Here is a 24,675-nt window from a genome sequence, read left to right on the forward strand (position 1 = left end):
GCGCCCCCTCCCGCAACTGCCCGCACCGTGTTTGGAGAAGGAAAACAACTGGGATAGATAAGGCTGGAGACGTGATTCTCTGCATGTTTACATGCTCGAACATGAAATTCATTTACTTGACACTAGAGTGTCTCAGGAGTAAGTATCCATTTTTACAGCTTACATGAAAATAAATCTTTTTTCTCCGTACAGCACAATGAGTATACTGTATGTACATTGTTGGTGCTTATATACACGAATACTTAAGTACGTGAACACATCAGGAGCTGACCCACATGTTCTTTTCTGCCCTGGAGGAGCGCAGGGCGTGGGTGCGCTGTGGCAGTCACCAGGACAGCGGGTCGTGTCCCTTCGCCTCGGCCCCGGCGCATCCCACGCGGAAGAGGGCGCAGGTCGGGGCGACGGCCTCTGCGCAGTGATGGAGACCTGTCAGTGCTGGACACCGCGGGGAGCACGGAGCGTCGGGGGCGGGCGAGCGGTAATGAAGGTTCATCTCGCAAGGAGAACAACGTGCGCTCCTGACAGCGCGTCTGTTGGGTGAGGATCCTCGGGCTCCCGCTTCGCTTTGCTGAGCCAGCTCCGCCGCAGCTGCCGCCGCTTCCTCTGCGCTGCGGCTCGGGGCCGTGCAGTTCCCCTCTGGACAACAAAACCACCTCTCCAGACGCCCAAGGCTGAAAGTATTTTTCACAGGGGGTTTCGCTTCCCCCCCAGTCTCGCTGCTGCCCCCCAGAGCCCCTCAGTTGATCTCTCCCTCCGTGAACTCCTCCTTTATGGACTGTTTGCGGGATTTGCAGTCCGGGAGGTCGAAGCCGAAGTCGGCCCAGTCGTCGGCCGCGCCGCGGTTGGGGATGGTGATGGTGTGGCGCACGCGGAAGTGCACGGCCTCCATCACGCGCTGCCGCTGCAGCTCGCCCGAGCTGCCGATGGAGATGCTGGCGGCGTTGCTGCTGGAGCGGAGCAGCGGCTGCGCCCCGTACTCGTGGCTCTGCTTCAGCTCCTGCAGCCCGCGCCAGATGATCATCCTGTACTGCTCCGGGATCTTCAGTGCTCCGAGATCCTGGAAGGACAACAGCGCTGGGGCACGGCCAACAGGACGTGGCTGCACCGGGGCAGCGAGCCCCGGACACCCGGACCCTGAGCTCGTGTGTTAGGTGACACATGGGCACGATGCTCAAGCACCCAAAGGTGGGGCTGGAGCTCCCCTGGGTCGCAGCACCAAGCCTGTGGGTGTTTCTCATTTGTAGCCAGTGGCTGGGTGACCACTTACAGGTTAGAAATGAGGTTTTTTTGGGGGGTGGGTTCACATCAGAGTGGTGTGAAAGTGGGAGGGAGGGGACGCGGGTTGCAGAGCAGCACGGGAAGCGTCCTCACGTCAGCCAGGTCCCGCACCGGGAGGCTGGGGCAGCACGTCCAGGTGCCGCCGGCTCCGGTGGCCTCAGGGGACCGACTGTGTCCCCAGGGTCAGTCACTAATGCTCCCGAATGGGCCGTGGCAGGTTGGGACGAGCTGAGGGTTGGGGTTGTGGGGCCAAACGGGGTCATTACCCTCGGGACTGGGGCACCAGCACAAGCACCATCGTAGCACAGAGCTGCCAGGGATCCGTGTTAATGGCAAACACAGAGACTCACGTGTTAATGAGTGCAGACAGCGAGTACGCAATTAGTAATTACAGATGCCGACTCAGACACACAGCTCAGTGATCTGATACGAGGTTTGGCCATGCTGGACGTTTCCTTTGACAGCTTACAGAGGGTCGGGGAGTTAGTTCAGGAAAGGGTCCACGACCAGGCTACGGTTACACAACTGGCCCCCGCTACCACTGACAAATCACCGGGGCTCCGGCAGCGCCGGCGCGGTTACCGCGGCTGATAGTGCCAACTGCCCGGGGAAAAGGGGATCGGGACAGGAGCTTGTCTGGCCAGAATGCCAGCTCTGGGCTTTAGGGGGCTTGCTAAGGCTCAAAGGGCCTAAGATTATGTATTTTTTTAACTCCTTCTCATTCCCCTGCCTTGGTGGTGCCCTCATACTGTCACCGAGAGCCTGCGTGTTAACCCAGAGCCACAGAAGCTGATGCTGTGCAAACTTGGGCACTTCGTGTCCCCTCGACTGTTCTCAGCAGCTTATGCCTGACCTGCGCTATTTCATTCCAGGGATCCCTTAGTACAAACGCTGGGCTCGACTCCCTGCCTCAGCCTCTCTTCTCTAACGATTAACAGGGGAAGATGTGAGACCGGATCAGATTGAGAAGCCGCTGCCGGGCAGCAGAGCTGTTCTGCCGGCTCCCTGGGCTCTGGGGGACTTTGCTCAGCACCTCAGCCTTTTCCTCTGTGTTAGGTGAAAAATCTACCTGAGGTCTGGTCTGGGGATCTCTGCTCTTTTGTTTCTGACAGGCTGGAGAACCAGTTGAGACTGTTGTGGTTGCTGCCGATGGCTGAGCTGCTGCTAACTCTGAAGGAGCAGAAAGGGAAGGTGTAAATCCTGAGGGGCGCGTGTGCTGTGTGACGGGTTGGTGCACAGTTTTCCCTTTCCTTTAAACAAGTTTTGTCCTTGCTTTTCAGATCAACAGCTGATAGAAACAAGTGGTAAGAACAGATCTTCCCAAAGCATTTACCTCTATGGATAGGTTCTGCAGGTGGTAAATATTCTGTAACCCTTGTGAGGTGAAATAGTCGATGCAGTTTGGACACCCCAATCCTGTTAAAAAACTGCAGAAAGAATTTGGAAAGTAAAGCGGCGTTAACGTGTCAGGAATCAAAGCTGCGCTCGCAGGGGTGGCTGCGGGGCCAGAGGCATTCGGGTCCCTGCGGGGGCTGCTCCCGTCTGCACGTGGCGCAGCTACGCGCCTCGTTACCCTGCGTGTGTGTGGCCTCTCTGGGCTCAGGACCGTGTCTGTCAAAACATAAAGGCTGAAACGTTCAGAAATGGCTGTGGACCTGTCACCGCACGTCTGATGGAAACGAGCCACGTGGAGCCACTTCCAGGCATCGCTGGTGGGGACGGGGAAGGGAGGTCACCCAGCTATGTGCTGGTTTGACATGCAGGGAAAGGCTCTTGTTCGGATGCATTTAATTTTTAATTAAGCAGGGATGGATCACCCAGACAGAGGCGTACGAGGGCAATAGAGGTTGCTAACTGGCGGGTGGCTGGGCTTTGCTTTCTCAGAGGAGAACGGTCTGTGTGAGTTCCTGAGCAGTGATTTCTCAGTTGGGACCAGTGGCCAGGTGACCAGTTGCCAGACAGCTCTGCAGGTTAGAGCGAGGGACAACAGCCAGAAACGCCGGAGGACGAGACACACGGGGTGTGGACGCCGTCCCTACCTGACGAGGCTGGGGTCGGGGTTGTAGGGCGGCGGGGGCGTGCAGTGCGATCCCGACACCATGGACTGTGACGAGTGGCCCCCGTTCATCTCCCCGTTGGGCTGCATGGGGTGACTGTTCAGCATCCCAGGTCCTGGCAGCACCGTGTCAATGCAATGAACAGACCCGTTAGACATCACCGAACGGGCACCCCCATCCCGCAGGGCCGCTCCCCGCACCCGCAGGAGCTCACCCATGGGTGCCAGGCCGGGCGCGGAGCCGGGGCCGTGCTGCGCCGCCTGCCCCACCAGCTGGTTGACCGACGGCAGCTTGTTGATTCCCCCGCTGTGAACCTTGTTCATGGGCGAGAGGACGGGGCCGTAGGAGGCCGATGTCTGCAGCTGGCTCCTGCGCAGGGGAATGAGCGGACGGTCGGGGTGGGATGGAGCCCTCGTCCCGTCCGAGGTCCCCTCTGCCCATTACTTTTGTGCCCCCAGACGTGCTGTGAGCCAGCGGAGCCCAGAGCAGGGCGGCTCGGAGCCCCCCGGCCACTCCGGGTGGCACTTACTGTCTCTGCAGCAGCTGCTGCTGCTGCTGCCGGTAGGAGTCAACCAGCTGCTGCGGGACCAGCTCCACCAGCTCCAGGCTCTCCTTTATCTTCATCAGGATCTCGAAGTTCTCCCGGCCTCGCACCTGGGAGAGGGAACAAGCCCAGGGCTTCGCTCTGCTCCCATCCCAACCAACACCTCCCTTGTGGCCCCTTTTCCCACCCACCCAAACCAGGGGGGTGTCACCAGGACTATTCAGGGCTCCAGGACTCCCTTGGACATGAGCATGCACAGATAGTGTTTGCTCCTGTTCTCTCTGTCTCTGCTCAGCCCCCGTGCAGCCCAATCCTGCCCCACACCCCGTCCCTATGGCATTTCTCACAGAGGGGACGATGCCACCACCGTCCCGAGCCGAGCTGTCACCAGGTGCAGCTCACTGACACTTACAGGCACGTAATACATCTCCTCCTCGCCGTGCCTCCGCTTCTTAATGCCGGCGCCCAGCGCTGGGATGCCCTGTGGGCTCTGCTTGAAGGCTGGAAAGCAGAGAGGACGAGTGTTAGTGTGCTGTCCTCATTAGCACACCGTCCTCGTTAGCACGCAAGGGGACTCACTGCGCTTGTTGTTGTTGCCATTCTTGGATGCGCTCTCGTTCAGGGCTTGCTGCTCCCGGTAATGGTCTTCATCGGCCTTGCGGTCCCTGCCCGGACAGGCACAGATCCGTCCCTCGAACGATCTCCTCCCGAGGACCTGCCCACTGCGGACAGACAGAAATCGGTGACCCCAGTTCTGCTCATTGTGGCTCAGCCCTGCGCGTTACGGTTCCAGAAACATGAGCAGAAGAGCGCCTGCCCATCGCTGCGTGGGGAGGGATGGCGCAGGGAGCAAGCCAGCCCCAGGCACTGGGAGCCCCTCGGCAGCGTCTCCTGGAGAGAGGCAACGCCAGCGCTGGGCTGGGTCCCTGGTCCCCCTGTGTCCCTGTCCCCTGGAGCTGCCCCCTGCTCCTTCCTGATGCTCCCAGCCTCCGCAGTGCCCGTCCCTGCTCCGCAACCACTCACTCTCTGGTCTCCAGGGTGATGATGATGAGGATGGGCCTCCTGTTCATCCCTCCCACGCAGCTGCTGTTGCACATGAAGTTGTACAGGATGGTGGTGAACTCGGTGCCCACCTGCCCGGGAGGGGAGAGCCGGGGCTGAGCGCGGGGCAATGGGGGGGGCAGGCTGGGTGACGTGGGCATGGTCCCAGCTGGGAAGAGGGGACAGTACAAGGACTGTGGGGGTCCCGAGGTCCCGCAGGGCAGGACTGGGGGAGATCTCCCTTTATGTCCAAGGAACGGGATGCTCTGGGATGCTTCCCAGGGCCGGGAGCTGCAGATGCTCGAACAGAGCTGCCACCAGCACAGGGACCAAGCAGGAGGTGGCCTTAGACGTGCCAGGGCCAGCAGGAGGCTCCTGCCCTCTGCCCCTTCCAAGCAGTCCTGTCCCCACTGGGTTCGCCCTGGAGCAGGGGCTGATCCTGCCCCCACTCTGCAGCAGTGGGTACCTGTGGGGGCTCGTAGGGCACCATCACGCTCTGTCGTCCCGTCACCGGGTCGTCCACGTACTGGGACAGGTTGTTGCCTTCCACGCGGATGAGGTGGCTGGCGGGGGCTGCCTGGCCTGCGGGGGAAACCTGGCGTCAGGGGGCAGGGATTTTCGGGACCCCCGTCTTATGCCTGCGGGGGCTGCGGCGCAGGGGGGGCCAGGACCCCCGGCTGACGGGGGAGCAGCACTCACCGTCATTGAAGTCGCGGCCGAGCTCGTGGTTGGGGCAGCGTTTCACCACCTCGGTGACGTGCTCTGCCTTCTTGTAGACGGGCATGGCCCGGATGATGGTGCCTGGCGGCGGGGGGGTGGACACCTTGATCTGGATGGGACATGTTTTTGCAATCTGGCAGTAGAGTTTCTTCAGCAGGGGGGAGTACTGGAAAAGAAGAGATGTCCATGGGGTGAATGTCACTGGGCTTGATGGGATGGGGGCTGCACGCCCGGGGCTCCTGTCCCTATGTGGGGGTTCGTGCTGATGCTCCCATCATTGCAAACTGCAACTGCAGGGTCCCGTGATGGACCACAGCATTGCAAACTGCAATCGTACAGTCCAGTGCATCGTAGGTGAGAGCAATCACAGCAAAAGCCTGTCTTTGGGGTAACTATTTGTTCTCTAGGCTCAATATTTGTCCATCCCATGGAAATATTTAAATATGACCCAATTCACACACACAACACGGCATCTGCTTTCCATGTAAACCAGGTACAGCCAGGCAGAGGCGAGGGCCAGGGGCTGTGGGAAGGCGCTGGGGTGCTCTGCCCTGGCGGGAACACTCACTACACTGGGACTAAGAGGAAATATTGCTGAAAATTGGCATAAACCCTTGTTCATCCAGCACCCAGCCCATTCTGGAAACATTACCCTGAGTCCATGACCACACGCGGCCCCTGGCTGAGCCGAGGGCTGGGAGCACCGAGGTTGCCGATGCTCCGCAGCCCCAGGAAATTGCGTTTTGTGTTGTGAACAGAACCACAGGTGATTATGCAGGACCTCGCAGTTTAACTCTGACCAGTCCGGGTGGCACAGCCGGGTTCATCCTGACCACGACTCGGTCCTTTGCGGCAGTGGCAGCTCACGGAGGACGTGTTGGGGACCGCTGCCCACAGGGGGAGACGATGGAGGCAGCGCCCGGAGTCGCTGCTCACAGAGAACGGCTCATGAGCAGTAAAACGCTTCTTGCGAGGGCAGAGCGGGCTGTGCCGTGCTGGGAGCAGCCCATCCCGTGCCTTCCTGCCAGCGCCCGTCCGTGCTCCCAGGTGTGGGGATGTGCAATTCCCTTCCCCTCGCCAGTGCCACGCTGTTCTCCAGCTCCCGAGGAATGTGTTTGCTGTGCCGGAGCCCACCCCTGCCGCACAGGGAGCAGCCGGGCCCTGCATGGCAGGGCATGTTCCTGCACAAACTATTTTATCTCATCCCCACAACATACCGCCCGGTGCCAAAAAAATACCACCGTGCAGAGTGTTTGCGAGGATGTTAAAGCGTGTCCTGAGCCATCCAAATACAGGTGTGCGGGGAGCGCGAGGCGCCCGCTGGCCAGGGCTGCCTGGAGCACGATGCAGCAGCAAAGTGCTCTCCCAGCACTGCGGGCAGGGATGTGGGGGGCTGGCAGGGATTTGGGGGGCTCAGCCCTCGCCTTCTCAGTGCTGTAAGCCCGGTCTAGTACACCAGCACCACGGGAGGTTTCCAGAATGGATCTGTGCTTCCCCATCCCAGTGCCCTTTCTGCAGGAGCAGATCCACCCCTGGGCTGAGCGAGCATCCCCAGAGGCTGCTAACGAGGCAAACGAGATAAACTATTTCAGGTGGTACTTCTAGGGAAGACATAAAGGGCAGAGGCTCGTGTTGGGCAGAGTGCAGCAGCTCTGGGGTGCTGGGGATGTGCTGGCCCATGGGTGGTGGCAGCAGCAGGTCCCAGCTCCCTCCCAGGCACAAGGTGGGGGACCAGGGGGAATGTCCCTGGGCCACACTCTGCTCCGTGCTGGGGAGAGCAGGGATGTGCTGTGGTGCTCAGAGGGTGTCATCGGGGGTGTAATGTGAAGCTTAATGTGGCAGCAAGAGTTAACCCTCAGTATCAGGGGCATTTGGACTTGCCCAGAGAGAGAGGATGCTCAGAAATGCCATCTGTCATCGAAACCCCCAAATCTTGTACCTGCTGGTGCCGACTGCCCCGCAGCTCCACGGCCCGGTGAGTGTGCGGGGTGCGACCCTGCGTCCCCAGCAGAGGTCGTGCCCAAGCTGGGAGCATCAGGGACACTGTCCCTATGCTCTGCCCGGAGTGAGGAGACACCGCTGGCCATGGCTCCGTGACCCACTGGCCCGCTGTGCGATGGGGGGTTAACACCCTCCTTGTGAGGAGGCAGCATGGCAAAACAAGGGTTATTTGGAGGGGGGCTCTTCCTTGCCAGGTGTTAAAATACTGACAACTCCTGTCAAAGGATCCTTTCATGTAGACATTCCCGGGCAGCCCCCAACACGCCTGGGAAACATAACTGCTCTGGAAGAGCAGAGGTGCATTATGGCAAGTTCTTTAGTAACAAATTCTCTTTATACCATGTTATGACATGGATAAATCTCTGTTAAATAGCAGAGCGATTGCCCTGCAGGGAGAGAGGCTACTGCTCAGCACCGGCATGCCTCCGCTGATAACCTTATCATGTCTTAACAGCTCCAGGATTGCCTTCAAAGATCCCTCCACAACAACAAGCTATTCTTTTAAAGAGCTCTGCTGATACCTCTGGGCAGAAGTCAGGGCTGTGCCCCTGTGGCCGCGCTCCTGGCCCCGCAGACCAGCCTGTTCGTGGCCACCAGGCAAACGAACGTGATGTTTGTAGGAGGCTCAGCATCCCCAGCCGTGTTTTCAGGCAGGAACAGCCCTCAGCAATGTATGGTCTCCATAGGGGACAGCAAAGTGCGCGTCGTGCTCAGGCTCCGAGCAGAGCAGGTGCCTCTGCTCCTGTGTGTTTCTGTGCTCACTGATAATCTGCCACACGTGCGTCTCTGTGCAGGGCTGTGCTGCATCATCTGATTACGGGTACTTTACCAGCTGCAGCTGAAGTGCGGGCACCCAGCGTGCGGAGAGCACGAAGGCACCGCGCTTCCCTCACATGCAAGACATGACAGTCACAAAGTGGAACCTGGGACATCAAAATAGAAGTATTTGGTCACACAGGCTGGCGCGGCCGCCTCGCTGTGCTGCTCTGCCCCTGGCCCGTCGCTGTCTGCCCGTCTGTGCTCACCGGAGGTGCCAGAGCGTGTCTGTGACTGCGCGTTTGCAGAGCACAACAGGCTCACGTGTCACTGCGGCTTGTGGGTGCTGGTTCCTGTAAACAGCAGGAGCAGCGCTGAGCAATCCACCTGAAGCTTACATAAACTCGCAGAACGTACGTTCCTCTGGGGCTTTTTCTGCAGGAAATGCTCTGCACATCACAAGATCCCTACGAGCGGGTTCCCCACCGCGACCCACAGTGGCTGATGTGGCTGCAGCTGTGGAGCAGCGTTGAAATTCAGTCTGAGCATCTGCTGCTGCTCACCCTGCGCAAGGACCTGGGACCTGCTCTGCTGCGCAGACCCACGGCTGCCTCTCCCGTGCAAGCAGCAGCAGCGGGAGAGCTGTTTTTCCCCTGGATGCTGACAGCCTTGCACAAAAACAACCTGAATGTTCTGCCTGGAAAGCCCTCCCAGCAAAGTCCATCTCCCCCCAGCCCTCCCTGGGCAGCAAAACCGCTAGAAGGATGTGTCCCGACAGATTCGGAGCTGATAAAATCTTATTTATCTTCAACTGTTGACACCGAAGCGTCTAGACTTGCCTGATCGGGAGGGCTGCAGCCAAGTCCTCTCTTGAAGGAAATGATTTGCTCAACAATTACTTTTTTTCCAGAAATCCTCCCCCCTCCTCCCTACCAGCCTCCTGTCCTACATTCCAGTCTCCTCATTAGCTCTACTCGAGACGTGTCCAGGGCTGCAGTCAATGGATCCCAATAAAGCCACCAGCCTGGCAAGGGAGGGAGAAGAAAAGTGCTGCCTCCGGCTGCTAATTTCCTTGCGCTCCCCGGCAAGCAGCTGCGGAGCCGCATCCTGGGACAGGTTCGGACAGATCGCAGCGCAGAGGTGATAATAATGTGTCTGTCATCTTCCTCAGACATGTAGCATCTTGCAAACCGCAAATACCGTTAACCGGCTCGGACGAATCTGTTACGACAGATCCTGGAAGACATGCCGACTACAGAGCTCATTTTTTTTTTTTTCTTTCTAATTTTTTTTAATAACTGCTTTTTAATCACCAGCCTATATAACTTCTCACTGAGCTGGAAATTCCTCCCACAGCTACTTTGCAGCTCATCTGCTATGAGTTGGGTTCGAATGTGTCCAGCGCATCACTGGTGCTCAAACCCTCGGGGATGGCTCGAAGGCTGCCCCGGCACCCCGAAGGAGTCCTGTCCCTTTCCTGGGTGCGCATCTTTCAGCCAGGATCCCAGTCGCTGCTCAGCCAGCACCGGCACACTCGGGGCTTGGTTTAATCTCTTCTAGTAAGCCTGAGCCCTTCTGTGTCTGGATACTCGGGTCCTCTGGCCAAGCTGGCTCTGGAGTTTCCTCCCATCCACAAAAGCAGCTGAAAATCCAGCAAGGTTGTTATTTCATGTTGCATTACCAAGACTGGATATGGGGAGCACGAGGCTGAGCGGGGCTTGGGAATCGCTGCTGGAAACAAAATGCAAAAAGCGGAGCAGCCAGACCTGGGCGCGGGGGGATGCGCTGCCTCCCACTGCAGCCCTGGCTGTGCGGGGCCGGCAGGAGCTGCTGCTGTGTTGTTCTTACTGCCAGGGTGGGCACGGGCACGGGACGTGGATTACCGGGGCACACCCACCCTGTTTGTCGTCTCTGATGCTTCAGCGGGTCCCTCCATCCCCACATCCCCGTGTGTTTCAGACCCCCAGGGGCCGGCTGGAGCAGCATCCATCCCTGGTACCTCTCACCCCGCTGCCATCCCGCAGCGCTGCCAGAGTCGTTCCCTGACCTGCGCATACCATACACGTTGGAGATAGTGGAGCTGATAGCGGGATCGTGTTGGAACATCACGCGCTGAATTCCTTTGCCTTTCTTCTTAATTCCATTGTGTCTGGAGCTCCTGGAGCCTCCTCCACGCCCTGCGAGGGCTGGTGGGAAGCCTGCAGCGGGCTGGCTGGCTTTGCGCGCGGCTGCTGCTGGGGCTGCTTTCCTGCCCCTGGCACGCCAGAACAGCCACACTCTTCTGCCCAGCTACCCAGATACAAACAATGCTGTTTGTGGCGGAGAGGTGGGGTGTGCTGAGCCATCCCTGCCCGTCGCCAGGCCGCCACTGTTGGACAGGTATACCTCCCTAAAACACCTCCATAAAACGCAGGGGAGTTTGAAGAGGGGGCTTGTTAGCTATAGATGCTACTGAAAGTGTTTCCCTCCTCTTTACAACCGCCTCTACCCCAACAAGCAGCAGCATCTCACCTCGGCTCTGACATCTCCAGCCTCCCCACCGCAGGCTGTTTGCTCCCTGAGGCAGCAAGTGACACCTGGACTTGGCCCGGACCCCTTGCACCCAGGCTGCGGGACCCGCCCGTGCTCAGCTCGGAGCTTTGTCCATCTGTCCCCAGCACCGGGGGCTCCGTGCAAGCCTGGGCAGCCACCCTGCATGGGGGGCTTGAGCCCCCACGTCCTTTTGCAGCCCGGCCCCGGGAGGCCAAAGACCCCATTAACGCTTCTGCCGGCTCTGGCACACACAACAGCGCTGGGGAGGGGAGGGAGCACTGATCTGCGCAAATCCGACTTGAGAAAAATACTAATTATCTATCAGTTACCAGCTGGCCGGCGTGGCGAGGGGCTGCCGGTGCGAAAACAGCCGAGATCAGCTCGTGGCGGCGTGTACGGGCAGCTCCGCCGAGCCGGGAGCCCTGATGGCTTCCAGCAGCCGGGCAGCTGCCGGCGTGCCCCGTCCTGCCCCCTCCCGCCGCGGAGCAGCCTGCCCGAGGGGCTGCCAACCTGCAGGGAGCAACCTTATTTTCAGCATCTGGCCATTGCTCTCTGCTGATAAGAAGGCCATTAAAAATGAAAAGGGAGGTGGCGGCAGCCTGGGGGCTTCCCGCAGCTCAGACCAGCGCGGCTGCTTTGGTTCAGAGTTCGTGGCAACGCGGCGCTCAGAGCCCAGCCTGGGAGCCGGGACACCCCGTGTCACCAGCGTCCCTCTGCAAGGACGGAGCTGCTCCTGGTAACGCCGGCTCCAAAGCCCTGTCCCAAGTCTTTGCCCGTCTCCATTCACCCATTTCCTACATGTAGAAATCCAGCATCTCAGGGCTAGAGAGAACAGATGATTCTCTGGTTTCGTTCCTGCACTGCTGCCCTGCGACCCCTGCCTGCTCCTGCACGGAGCCAACACAATCTGCTTCAAGTACCGCTTATCTTTCCAGAGATATGCAGACTCTTCATTTGAATACTTTAGGAGCTGGAGAATCCACCGCGTTCCTATGGTTAATTATCCTCACTGTTAAAAAATTTCCACCTTGTTTCTAGTCTGAATTTGCCTGGCTTCAGCTTCCAAGCACTGGATTTCATTATGTCGTCTTCTAGTAGATTAAAGGGCTGCCTGCTATCAGAAACCATCTCCTGTGCAGGCTGAGATCGAGCCAGCCTTGCTCTTCTCGTGGAGACCTTTCACGCGGAACGTTTCTCTGGTATCGCCCTGCAAATCATTTGTTCCAAATCTTCCCTTTTCTTTGGATGTCCCTCCCAGACCTGCTCTGTTCTGTCAGCGGTGGGTCTGGAGAGTGGACACGAGGGCAGCGGGCTGCGTGATGCCCAGGGATGCTCATCTCCAACCACGCCGTGGCCCTGGGCTCCTCAGAGCCTCCTTCCCTGAGCGTGGAGCACCGAGAGCACCAAATCCAGAGGGAATCGGTGAAAACCCTGCAAAACCAGGAACCTCTAGGGCTGCACACTTTGATCAACCAAAGCTCATGGTCGCGTCAAAGAACTACATGCAACAATTTGTTAAGACAACTCACATCAGTCTATTTGGTTTGGCATTGCCTGTGGTCCAGCTGCCCATTGCTCCTTGGCTGGATCCTCCATCATCTGCCCCCAGATTTGGTGCAGCTAATCTTCAAGTATCCAAAAGCCACGAGGCTTCCCTGGCCACGGGTGACAGAGGGAGTGTATTTTACCATTGTTGCTTTCAAGGTGCTGAATCAAACCACGTGTGTCCTTTCACACACCAAGACGGTTAATTCAGCCGCCCTTGGCTGGCCCGTGGCCGAGCTGTCAAATGTCACTGTCCCCAGCTCACTGACCATACATCCAGCTTCCCTTCCCAAGGGCCTGTGTTTCCCAGCGGCTTTCCTTGTCTTGCTTGCACATTGACTGTTTATGTAGAGAATCGCACTGCCTACAGGCATAATTTGTATATTGACTGACTGGCACTATATACCATGTGGGTCTTTTTGCTAAATTCCTTTCCTCATTTAACCAGGACGGGATTTCAAGAGCAGTCGTGGCAATGCAGAGCTCAGAGTGAGAGCAGCGCTGGCTGCCAGCACAAGGAACGCGGCTGCGTGGCTGTGACAGCCGCCAGTGGGGAGGACACGCAGGGAACCTGGCTGTCACCGCAGCAGAGCCGCTCTCCGCGTGGCAGCCTCGGTCAGAAGGACAGTCTGCACCCGCACCAGCAGTCCTGCAGCGGTTACTTTGCGAATGAAACATCCCCCGCGCTCTCCGGGGTACAAGATGCTGCTGACCCGGTTCTGTTCTCCACGAGGCTCAGCTTCTGCGTGGTGAGACCTGAGCTCCCAGGGGATGCACAACCGCCCGGCACCACAGGTCAGGGCTCCGCACACCTCGCCGACTGCCCTGACAAGTCCTACAGCCAGTTCAGGCACCCAGCTCCTCCGCTCTGGACCACTTCACTCGGCTCCCATGCCGGAGCATCCTCCACAGGTGCTCCCAGCTGCCCGTGGCTGTTTGCCGGCATCTCTCGGGTCCAGATGCTCCCCAAGGCTTGGGGGTCTGCCCTCTCGAAAGCATCTAAGGACACCTTCTGTCTACCATGGGAAGGACTGTCTTGGCAATTAAACACATCATCTTCAAGAAATAAAAGTCATTATCACACCTCAGGCTGATGTCACCCCTGGTCTGCTCTGCCTGTTCTGTGCTAATGTCAGACAGCTGCCCTGCAGAAAACCCCATCACTCCCTTATCGTGTCAGTTGTCTCATCTCAGCCTTTCTGCTCCGCTCACGTTTCCCAGAGGAGAAATCCCGCCTGCCCCGAGCGTGCTGGTGAGCGGCTCTCCACAGAAATGCCTCCAACATCAGCCACAAGTGCCTTTTTCTCTTAAAAATAGGGATGGTGCTATACTGAGCCAGGATGTGAATTTGGGACTTTTTGCCACAAAAAGCAAAGCAGCCGTCACACAGGCTGCAGGTTCGCGGGTCCCTGACCTGCAGCGCACCCCTCTGCCGGGTGCACTCGTGCGGTCAGACAGGCGCTGGACCAAACCTGCATCCCGGCGGCATCGCCCGCATCCCGCACAGCGCCGTGCCGCACAGCGCTCCCGCCGCGATTCAAAACCTGCTCTGCGATTGAGTCACTCCTCTGACACGAGACGAAGAAGGTTCGTAAGTGACAAGCAAGAATTTATGACACAGCTGAGAATGGCCCTGGCAGATGTGAGCCGCGGCCCCTCTCGCCCACTGACAGCGGTTGCTGGGAAATGCGCAGGGAAACGCCAGGAGAACAAGGCAGGTACTTCCCCAGGACATTTCTCCAGCTTTGCAGTTTTCAGGGACATTTACCCACAGTTTAGGGAATTGCTGCAAGATAAGTTTCATTCAAACTGCTGTGCTTAACATTCCCTTTGGAGAAAATCCCTGAGAAACAAGCACTGATGTTCCCTGCTCATTTTGCTTTCCAGAGCCACCTGTGCTGGTGAAGTCCCCATGAGATGGTGGCAGTGTCCTGCAGCCACCCCATGTGACCGTGCGCTCTGTGTCCCACTGCAAAGCACCACCCAGACACTCGGGCATTTGCAGCCGGCGGAACTCCCCGTCTGCAGCAGCAAGCATCCCGCTAGCCCAGGCAAGAACACATGCAACTTACTGTCCAGGTGGCCGACTTGGCGGTGCTGGATTGCTGGAACGTCACCTCAAAGTGGTGGGGACCAGGGTAGTCAGTGTTGGAGGGGATGACGGGAGCTGGGGACATGGCGTCGAAGGTCGAGCTGGGCTGCGAGTAGGGCGAATGCGTTGGGACATTGGAGGTGTGCTCGGAGCTGTAGGGGCTGGTGGAGGCTGCTCTGCTGCCGATGCTCTGATCCATGCTGTTGTTCAGCAAATTGAACTGGGACTGGAGGAAGGGAAAAGGGGAGGAGGGAAAAAAGAAAACACCAGCCAGTTTAGAGAGATGGAAACCTCAGCCACCCTTCTGCAGGGCTCCAGGTGTCCTGTTACAGCCTCCTTAAAGGGCCAGCATGCGGTAGGGCCAGCCAAAATCACTGCTCTGGGTCACCTGGGGCTTGGCACAGGTCACCACTGGTGCGAGGGACAAACCCAATACCCTTAAATCATCCCCTTCTGCCCATTCCGTCCTCACCAGAGGCAGCAGGATGTCCCGGGAACCCTGGATTTCCAGCACATGGGGCTGTGCACAGCGTCTCTCAGGGATTTCCCGGGGTTTGCTCAGGTGTGGGACGTGTCCCGCTGCGGGGCGGGTGGTGACAGCTCTGTCCCATGCACGGGGCTCTGCTCGGCGGTGGCTTTTCCAGCAGCTGGAGCATGGAGGTTTGGGGCAGCTGCCAGCACCAGGCGACCACCATCCTCAGCCGAAGCATCGTTCCCATCGTGACCGCACCACCCAGCCACCGACCTGTGCTCCCGACACCTCCCACACACGTTCCCTTGTCACGAGTGTACCGGGCACAGCACCTCTGCAAGTGTTTCTCGATGAAGAACCAGCTCTGAATGGTGGTTTGTGCGATTCATTTCCTACCCGGGATGTTGCTGTCAGCAGCTTCCCCAATGCAGGGCTAATTTGGGGAAAACCTCAAACCTACAAAGCGTGCAGTTGCGACGTGACGTGCTGCAGTCAGGTCGCAGAACAAACGTGCCTGTTTGTGCACCTTCTGACTCTTATTCCAGACGTGCTGGACCAAATCTGGGCTTTTTACAATTTTTTGGTTTTAATTTCGCTTCTGAACAATTAGTGTCAGATACTCCCAGTGAGAGCTGGCAGCTCTGTTACCTGCAGGTATGGACTAACCAAAGCTGCGCTCTCAAAAGCCATATGGCTCAAGCAGCCTTAATCTTTCATCTGAAAATCAGACTAAAAAAAATTATTATATGGTAGACAAATACACTAATATTAAGAAAAAAAAAACAAAACCGTAACTGTTTCTCAAAGCAAGTGGGATGTTTTTTCCCCATGAATGTTCAGTTCCCGAATTGCCCAAGCGCTGCTGTGTGGCACTTGCCCGCCTGCTGCTCCGAAGGGCTGCGAGGCTCACGGCTCAGGAATCAAGAGACGTGTTTTAACTTGGGATCCAACCTCACCCAAACAGCTCCGATGTATAATGGTTTAGAGGCAATCATCCTTCTCCAAGAAAGTTCTCCTGTTGTCTGCATCTCTCACAAGGTCATTGGAGCCTGTGACTAACTGGAGGAATGCTGAACAAGATCTGGCTTGCTTCTACACACACAGCCATTTTCTCCCCTAAAATATGTGTGTAAACCCCTTGGTTCCTTCTCGCCATTCTATAAATAGCCCTGCCAAAAACAAAGCACCCCTGTCCACGCTTTCCACAATCCCAGGCTTCTCCTGGGGAGAAAGTTAGGAGAAACTTTGGCAAAGGGCGTTAAAAGCGGCCGTGGAAGGCCGGGGCGGGGGCAGCGGCGGGAGGGCTGCAGCACCATCGCCCGTGGGAAGCAAAGCTCGGGCAGCGGCCTGGGAGAGCAGCGAGGGAACGGGGATTGCTGCTCGTTAGGGCTGATCTGCCACCCAAATAACCCCCGAGGACCACGGCGGAGCTGCTGTTCTCTGGGACGAGGGAAGGGCTCCAGGAACAGGCTGCTCCGGCACCCCAGCCCCACCACGTGCCTTAGGAATGAATGAGGAGCAAGTGCTTGGCAACTGAGCCAAGGAGGCGATTTCAGCGCTTCCCTGGCACAGGTATGTGCGTATTCAGCCGGCACAGCACTGCGTGTGCTCCCACGGCTGCGCTTCTCCTGAAGTGGGATGTAAGCGGGAAGCCTTTCACATCCCGGCGATGTCTCTGCTCAGAACCACGAGCTCGGGAGCTGCAGGGCAGGCGAGGGGTTCGGTGACCCTTGGAAGGGGCCAGAAAAAAAACTCCACAAAAGCCATCCCTGCATGATTTTGTGAGCTGGTGATGCTGAGAGCCAGGACTGCGAGCAGCTGAGGCTCATGGCTGTAAAGCTTAACGGGCAGGTAAATCAAGCATCCCAAGCTCCGCGCAGGAGGGAGCCTTCCCTGGGGAAGAACAGTGACTTCTTGGCACATGAAGGGGATGCGAGACCCGGAGCATCCATCACCCCTGCGAGCCGGGCTGCTGCCCGACGGGTCCACTGCCCGCACAGAGCAACCGGCAGCGCCGCAGGCACCGCGGTTCGGGAACCCACTGGCAGAGGTGCTGAAGTCACGTGCAGGGGGAAAAGCGACCGACTTGTTTTCAAAAATCGACTAGATATTGGAAACATTCCCTTAAAAGACAAATGGAAGGCAGCAGTGTTTGTGTGTGTGTGCAAGCATCAGCAAACCCAACACGCCGTTTGTGTGTGTTTGTCTGTAAACATATACATATACATGCGTATGTTTATCCAACACAGAGATAAATATTCACATGACTGCAGCAATGAGCTCCCAAGGAACAGCACTGCAGCACAAAACGAACCCAGGACATACGTGCTTTGTATCAGCACACACAAGGCAAAAAATAGGAATGAAGTAATTTCTGGTCGGGAAGCAGAGCACCGCACCTTTCCATCTCTAACCATGTCTGTGCCTGAGCAGACACAAACCCCTTTTGACCAAGAAAACAACCTCAGCACTTGCAGACAGGGCTGGAAATGTATCGTCTGCAAGCTCAGGTACCGTTCCATCTGCCCTACCCTCCCAGAGGCTTTAAACCAGGGCAGAAATCCTGGCTGTGGCCACAGGGATGTGCCCTGAGCTCAGCTGAGGAGGTCCCAGCGGCAGAAAACGGGTGCTGCTGGTGCCCAGCACCGCAGGGCGTTCATTCCTCAGAGGGATGCTCCAGCTGACACCCACATCGGCAGGGACGCGGGCGAGGGAGCCTGCAGCCCATCACACCAAACCCTAAACTGCACCTTGGGCTCTGCAGCACCCGATCAAGCAAAGCAGGGGCGGAATGCCGAGCTGAGCATCCCACACGCACACAGCGAATCGTCCATGAATGGGGCTGAGGCAGCCGCGGGACGGGGAAGGTTTGCACCACCATGAGCCCCTGGGGCAGCCCTCGGCGGCAGAGGATGATTCCAAATGAAAGCAGCAAGGCAAAACCCATGAATAACAGGTAGCACCTACCGTGGTGTAATGCTGCATCGGGTCGCTGATGTACAGCATTTTAGTTGTCTGGGGATTCACAGAGCGCTGGGAAGTGTCCTGCCACGGGAGTCATGGGGTCGGGGCGGCGATGGGGATGGCCGGGGTGGGAAGGCGGGTGGGATGAGGCAGCGCGGGAGCGGGGCCGGGCGGGCAGCGCCAGGGATGCTGTGCTGGCCACCGTGTGCCGCCGTCTGTTGGCTTTTTTGCCTTTTTCATCTCCCTTAGTTCTGTCAACTCGCTGCATCCAACAACAAAACGGGGCCCACCCCTTTCTGTCCCTCATGACTATTCATTAAAGCGCAGGGCAGGTCCCAGCTTGCCCAGTGATGGACTGGGCGATACCAACCATTCCCACCGCAGGGAGAGCGGGGGTCCAGCTCCATCGTCACCCCCCACCAGACTCCGTTCCAGAAAGCTGCTTGCAGCCGCACAGGGCTGGAAACCCATTTGGCCACCTGAGGTGGCTGCCCTGGCATCAACCCGACGATGCAGTGACTCTGAGATAGCTCCATGGCTTGGAGATGTGGAGCTATCTCTGCCTAGATGGAGAGATATGGATAGGTGTGGATAGGTGGATGTCTAGATGGAGGGACAGAGATAGAGGTAGAGATAGAGATATATACAGAAGAGACTAGAGATAGAGATAGAGATAGAGAAAGATAGAGATAGAGATAGAGATAGAGATAGAGATAGAGATAGAGATAGAGATAGAGATAGAGATAGAGATAGAGATAGAGATAGAGATAGAGATAGAGATAGAGATAGAGATAGAGATAGAGATAGAGATGGGTAAAGATGGACAGATAGGGATCTATAGGTAGATAGATATAGCTAGATATAGATAGAGATGGATAGATAGATAGGGATAGATGGATAGACAGATATCTAGACGTATGGATATGAATAGATGTATAGCTGGAGAGGTATGGATAGATACGTAGATGGATAGATGGATGTCTGGAGTGACCAGGGAGATTTCCTTCCGAGCCGAGGCAGATAGGGAACGGTGTTTCCTTCAGCCGGCCCCAGTGTGGGGCTGCACACTGACACACACCAGCAGTTCAGAGAGCGGTCGGTGTATTTCGAAAGGTGGGAGCAGGGTGCAGCACCCACCCCCAGCACCACTGCGCCCGCACGGACCCGCGCACAGGGAGCTCAGCAGCTGTGTCATATATAAAGCTTAAAGCTCAAACTACCAGCCCTGACGTTGTCATCTCTAAGCAAAAAGGGTTGCATGGTAGGGCCAGTGTAAACATTTAGTACCGGTTTGTTATCCTGAGCAAGGGCCAGCAGCCACTCTGCCCTGCCCCGGCACAACCAGCAGCACCAGGGGCTGCACCGGCTCTGCCACACTCGGCTTTGGTTACAGCAGGAACGAGCAGAAAGGCGACACGAGCTCAGCAAGGGGCAATTAGCAATTAGCACCTCAGCCCTGCCTGACCCCTCTGCCCGGCTCCTGCTTGCTGAAGACAAAGGCCGTGGAAGGGAGGGAAAGCAAGAGAAAAGCGAGGGAAAAGGGGCTGGGGGAGGGGATGCGGGCTGGCGGGGATGGAAACGGTGGCTTTTGGGAGGGAGATGCTGCCGAGGGCCAGCGCTGCTCCAGGGACGCTCCCGGGAGGTCGCGCTGCTCGGGGCACGGAACACGCACGAGTGACCCAGACATCCCACATCAGCTTTGGGAGCGCGATGTGACCCTCCAGCAGCTCTGCCTCACCCACTACACAGCACGTTTACACTGACACAAGTTGTACTTTCCTCCTGCCGTGGAACTCGAGCTCCGCCGCAGTTACAGCAGCGAGCCTCTGCCATTGCATGCAGCAACGTCATCTACTAACCAGGAGCAGCTCTTTTAGAGAACACTGAACCATTCAGCTGCAAACCTGCAGAACAGTCATCAGTGGCAAGTGATCAGTCCCTGCACAAGTGTCGTCCTTGTGTTTGGTTCATGAACCAGCCAGCAGCCCACGTCCCACCCCGGAGCCCCCAGCTCACTGCAGGGAACACACGGTTGTGTCGGATGCAGCTCCCCACGTGCGGGCTGAGCTCACTCACCATGACCGAGTCGTTCATGCTTCTCATCTGGAACACGTCCATCGTGACCTCCGTGCGGTTGGCCACCTCATTGCTGCCTGCATGGTCGGACGGAGGGAGGTCGAAGTAGGTGCTGTCCGGCTCCCTGGGGACATGGGGACAGCGGACACTCAGCTCCCCTGCGCCACCACCTCCCAGCAACCTGCATTTCCCATGAACATTCTCCCGTTCTCATCTTCTCCCTCCATGCTCTGCTTTTATTTTCCCATGGCACAGCAGGCTGTGCTCAGGCAAACCATTGCCTGGCAGGTGAAGCAAGCGGAGGTGGGAAGTTTTCCATCCACCCAGCTGCTCGGGCATATCTGTCACCTCAGAGTGTCCTGAAGTGAGAGGAGACCGAGGAAGAAAGAGGATGAAATGAAGCACAGTCCTTCTTCCTTGCTTGATTCAGAGCGCGAGGCTCAAAGGCCAAAACACTTGCAAAAGTTTTGGTGTGACTGGAAGATGTTTAACTTTAGAAAAATAACCATTTTAATCAGGCAGCCACCAAGCCTCCTGAGCTTGTGAGTGGAGGCCAAGGGGTAAGAGCGCATCCTCCCAGCCTTGGTCCCTGCATCTCCCGGGGGCAAAATTCTCAGTGTGGAGAAGGAATATGTGAAAACTGAAGCATGCAAAAGGAACTCATCTCCCCTCAGGCCTCAGTGATGATTTGTGCCAACACAGATACAGAGCGAAGGGCTCAAGATCAGCCACCACTTACAGCGTGCTCCAGAGGTGCTCAAACGTTGTGCCCTCGTCAGCTGGCGATGACTGGGACATCTTCACAGCCGGGGAGTCTGGCAGAGGATAAATCACTCTGGGGACAAAGAGAAACAGCCAGGTGAGCGCTGCTGCAGAGCATCTCACCTGGAGGCACCTTCCCTGCAGAGCAGGACTACTAACACAAGCCCGCCCGGCTTTCCCGGGGGTCGTACTGCTGGGGGTGGTGTTGCAGCTCTTACAAATATGTGTTCCTGTATCCCCGCAGCCAGCAACCACTTAAACAGCCGCAGGAGAATTCTGCCTATTTTGGTGTAGCCCTTCAGCCTTCATCCTGTTTCTTTTTTAGGCATGAGGCTGCTTTTATCCCAAGAACATCATTTACCAACAGGCTACGACATTTTTCTTGCGAAGCTCCAGTTGGAAATGCACACAAATCCGTAAAGACATGAAGAGAGCTCAGACACCCGGATGCGCAGTGCACGTTTACAGCGACGCCATGATGGAGACATCCTAAATCTGACCTGTTCAGACATTAAAATGACCTTCCCACTTCTAAGCAGCTTGCAAACGTTACTGAATGGAATATTATGCCCCCCAAATAACGCAAAGCAGGAATGTTGCCTCTGCTCTGAGATGAGGAGGTGTTACCGGGAGGAATTTCCCCCAGGATGGCGCACGAGGGGTCTGTGGCAAAGCCCGCTCTCCAGCCAAAGCCTTCAGCACAGGCATGACCAGAGTCATCCTCACCCCGTGTGCCCCTCCGGCGCCTGGACAACACTCCCTGCCCTCTCGGGGCCCGAAGGCAGCGGGCAGCACAGCGCGGCTCTCCCTTCGTGCCCGGCAGCCGGAGCGACACATTTTGCGGAGCCATCTTGAGCCCTGTGCTGCCTTCCTCCTCTGCAGCCCCGCCATGGACCGTCCTCCTCCTCCCCCAGCCGCTCCTGGGAGCAGCGGGACCCCGTCCCTGCGCTTCCAGACACGGGTGCTGCCCAGGCACCCCCAGCTACTCCTTTCCCACACCGCTGTTTGTAGCATCTCGTTTCAACTCGGTACCGACATCTCATAGTGAAAGCCTGAAAACTTCCTGCTTTGAGGGCTGGAGCCGCTGAGCACGAGGGCAGCTGAGCCATCACCACTTTCTAACTGAGTGATGCCGGGGTCGCTCGGGCCCCTCTGAGTCAGCTGGGGTGGCCGCAGGGGCCGGGAGCTAAAACGAAAGCAGGGCGGTGTCCACATCCACCGCGTTCTGCTGCATCCGCGAGAACCGGCATCCGCGGATGCTCTGCCAGGAGTCTTTGCCAGGGTGGAGGAAGTTCCTCCCCCGCGGGTCTCATCACAAAACAGCTCGTGGTGAGAGTCTGGTGTCCTCCCATCCCTCTTCGTCCCACGTGTGACACACAGAAAGGACCTACGGGGTAGCTTTGAGAAAAGGAAAAGCCTGGAGCCGAGGCAGGCGAGGGCTGGTGGCCTTACCCTGCGTCCATGCGGCTTTCCCAGGCGCGGGGCAGCGGCAGGTTCCGGAGGGAGCTGGGCCTTTCCCTTTGGCAGAGCGAGCACCTCCGCACCGCCCCGGCTCTGTGGTCATGCTGGGTGACACCAGCTCTAACCACGTGGCTGCACTCGTTTTCAAAAGAAAAAAAATCTGAATATTTTAAGGGCGTTTCGGCAGTTCGCTTTCTCTTTCAAAGCACAATCAGCGCGTGCAAAGCCAGGCCAAGTATCTTCTCACATTTGAGCTCTAAAGTCCATGGTACAAAGAGAAGGTCGGGCTGTTGGTGTTAATGTTCATCCCTGCTGCAGCAATCATTGCACACCCCAGGAAAGCATCTCTGAAGTAAGAATGACAGCCGGGCATCTACGGTGATAAAGAATCACAACAGACTTTGCAAAAGGTGAACTAGGAAGAGCCCTAGAGACTAATTCTGCATTGCTAGAGACGCATTACTAGATGGCTGGGATGCAACTACCTTTCCTATAGACTCTGGGAGGCGACTAAGCTGGGACTAACCACAGCAGCAGCAGCAGAGCTCGAGATCTGCCCCAGCCCATGTTCAGCTTGTCTGTCACTTCCAGCTTCCCAGGTCCGTTTTGGGGTTATTTCACCTCTGCCATGAGTATATCAGCTCCCTGATGTCACTCGCTTCCCAGCACCAAAGGAAGGACCCGAGGCATCATCCTGAGTCCCGCCAGAAGGAGTTCTCCAGCCAAATCCACACACCAGATTTATCACAGGCTTCTGGAGCTCAGTGCTGGGCACCACGGCTGCCGCGGGATTTGCCCGTTTTCCCTCCCGAGAGCTGCTCTCCCTGTGCTTCCCCAGCTCGCCGATCGCTGGATTGCTGCTTCCCTCTGTTGCTGGTCAGGGCATTGCAGGGAAACTGCACACAGGAAAAAAAAGCCAGAAGTAGAGACGGAGCCTGTGAAGGGTCCAGCAGCTCATCAACAATTTTCTTTCCAAAGAGCAGGCAGGTTTGACAGAAATCCTCTCCGACAGACAGAACCATTGACAGGCAGATTGTGATGGGACAGGAGGCTAAAGCAGCCACCTCCTCCCTCAGCCTCAGCATCCCGCGGTACCCAGCCCCACCTCGGCTTCTCCCATTCAAAGTTTGGCTGGTGTTTCCTCCGCGAGCGCTTTAGCTCCAGATCTAAGGCACTTGGGAGCAAACTTTCCAAGATGCTTTAAAATGGTGTAACCAGCCTACAAAGCAAAGCGGCTGCAAATCATCTTCCAGCTGCATTATCGAGCCCTCAAGAGAGGGTCGGGCTGAGTAACTCACGCACACAAATAGCAAGGGGTTTGCTTTCGTAGTTTTTTTTCCTCCTACCTGCTCTGGCTCCCCAAGTGTTCCGAGTTCCCCCGAGGTCTCCCGTGGGCAGGAGCGGCCTGGGATTGAGGATCTATGTTATTTACTGCCCTACAATCAAGTAGCGTCCTGGTCGCCTAGGCAATGACATTGGAGCTGTTGAAAGCTATGTGGAAAGTGAGGCAAAGGCTTGTGCGCTCCTTCCTGGAGTAGGAGGCAGTTGCAAGGGGGTGGAGAATGCTCAGCCAAGCGTGCCGGGGAATTAAGCCAGTCGCCAGTGCCAAAGTGACTCGGGGGCAAGCTGGCTCTTGGGGCTCCGGCAGCGGCAGCACCCAGCAGTTCTGTGCTGGCCTTTAATCGTGATGGAGAGGGAAGGAGACAGCGTGGAGCTCTGCTCTGAAGGAGGCTCTTCCCCTGGCCAGGCTGATGGCTGAGTTGGTTTTGTGCTTGTGTTGGTCAAAATAACCAGCGCATCCTTCTCGGGGTGTCAGAAGACCAAGACAGCCCAGGCTGGGAGAACAGCTTGCCAAGGCTCGTGTGGAGGGGCAGGGGATGAAGGCAGAACAGTTCTGATTAAAAACCATCAGCCATGAGACTCTAATGCACCTTGTGGGCTCACTGATGTACCTTCTCACTGACACGTGGTTGTTTCACTGTCACTTGCCCTTTCACCTGCTTTCGGTGACTCGGGGTGTTTGTTACCGTTAAATCATCGTCACCGTCCCCACTCAGAGCGGGACAGACACCACAGGCACCCGCCCTTGGCTTCCCGGGGCGGGCGGTGGCCGTGAGCAGCTGCCACATCACATCCTGCCCCTCCGCTATGGGCAGGAGCAGAACGCGGACACGTGTCCCGGCCCCAAAACACACCGGGGTGGCTGCAACCAGTTTTGGGGGCTGGAACCAGTTCTGGGAGCCTAAACGCCCGATCTGTAATCAAAACAAGACTCAAACGTTTGCTGTGATCAGCAGGGAGGGGACACAGACCCGGCCCCCTCAGCCATTGTGCTCGTTGCCCGAGGGCTCAGACCGTCTTTAGGACACAGATG

The 24,675-nt window shown here is 57.3% G+C and overlaps 1 protein-coding gene across 6 annotated transcripts; it reads right to left on the reverse strand.

Annotated features, from left to right (window-relative positions):
- Window positions 1-75: 75 nt before the first annotated feature.
- Window positions 76-23,787, reverse strand: TP73 (tumor protein p73). Of its 6 annotated transcripts, none has more exons than XM_065037858.1 (14): window positions 23,648-23,787; window positions 20,818-20,913; window positions 20,079-20,202; window positions 14,547-14,792; window positions 5,620-5,806; window positions 5,387-5,502; window positions 4,903-5,012; window positions 4,459-4,601; window positions 4,292-4,380; window positions 3,865-3,989; window positions 3,550-3,704; window positions 3,318-3,450; window positions 2,612-2,705; window positions 76-1,057 (listed from the first exon to the last, which is right to left on the reverse strand). In XM_065037858.1, exons 2-14 carry the CDS (start codon window positions 20,874-20,876, stop codon window positions 737-739), a joined length of 1,902 nt encoding a protein of 633 aa, XP_064893930.1. In that variant the 5' UTR covers window positions 20,877-20,913; window positions 23,648-23,787; the 3' UTR covers window positions 76-736. The 6 variants fall into 6 exon arrangements, with proteins under 6 accessions (XP_064893930.1, XP_064893934.1, XP_064893933.1 ...); XM_065037862.1 differs by lacking the exon at window positions 23,648-23,787 and adding an exon at window positions 22,293-22,440; XM_065037861.1 differs by lacking the exons at window positions 2,612-2,705; window positions 23,648-23,787 and adding an exon at window positions 22,293-22,447.
- Between the last annotated feature and the right edge of the window lie 888 nt (window positions 23,788-24,675).

The sequence above is a fragment of the Columba livia genome, chromosome 21 (assembly GCF_036013475.1).
Source record: "Columba livia isolate bColLiv1 breed racing homer chromosome 21, bColLiv1.pat.W.v2, whole genome shotgun sequence".
Lineage (NCBI taxonomy): Eukaryota > Metazoa > Chordata > Aves > Columbiformes > Columbidae > Columba > Columba livia.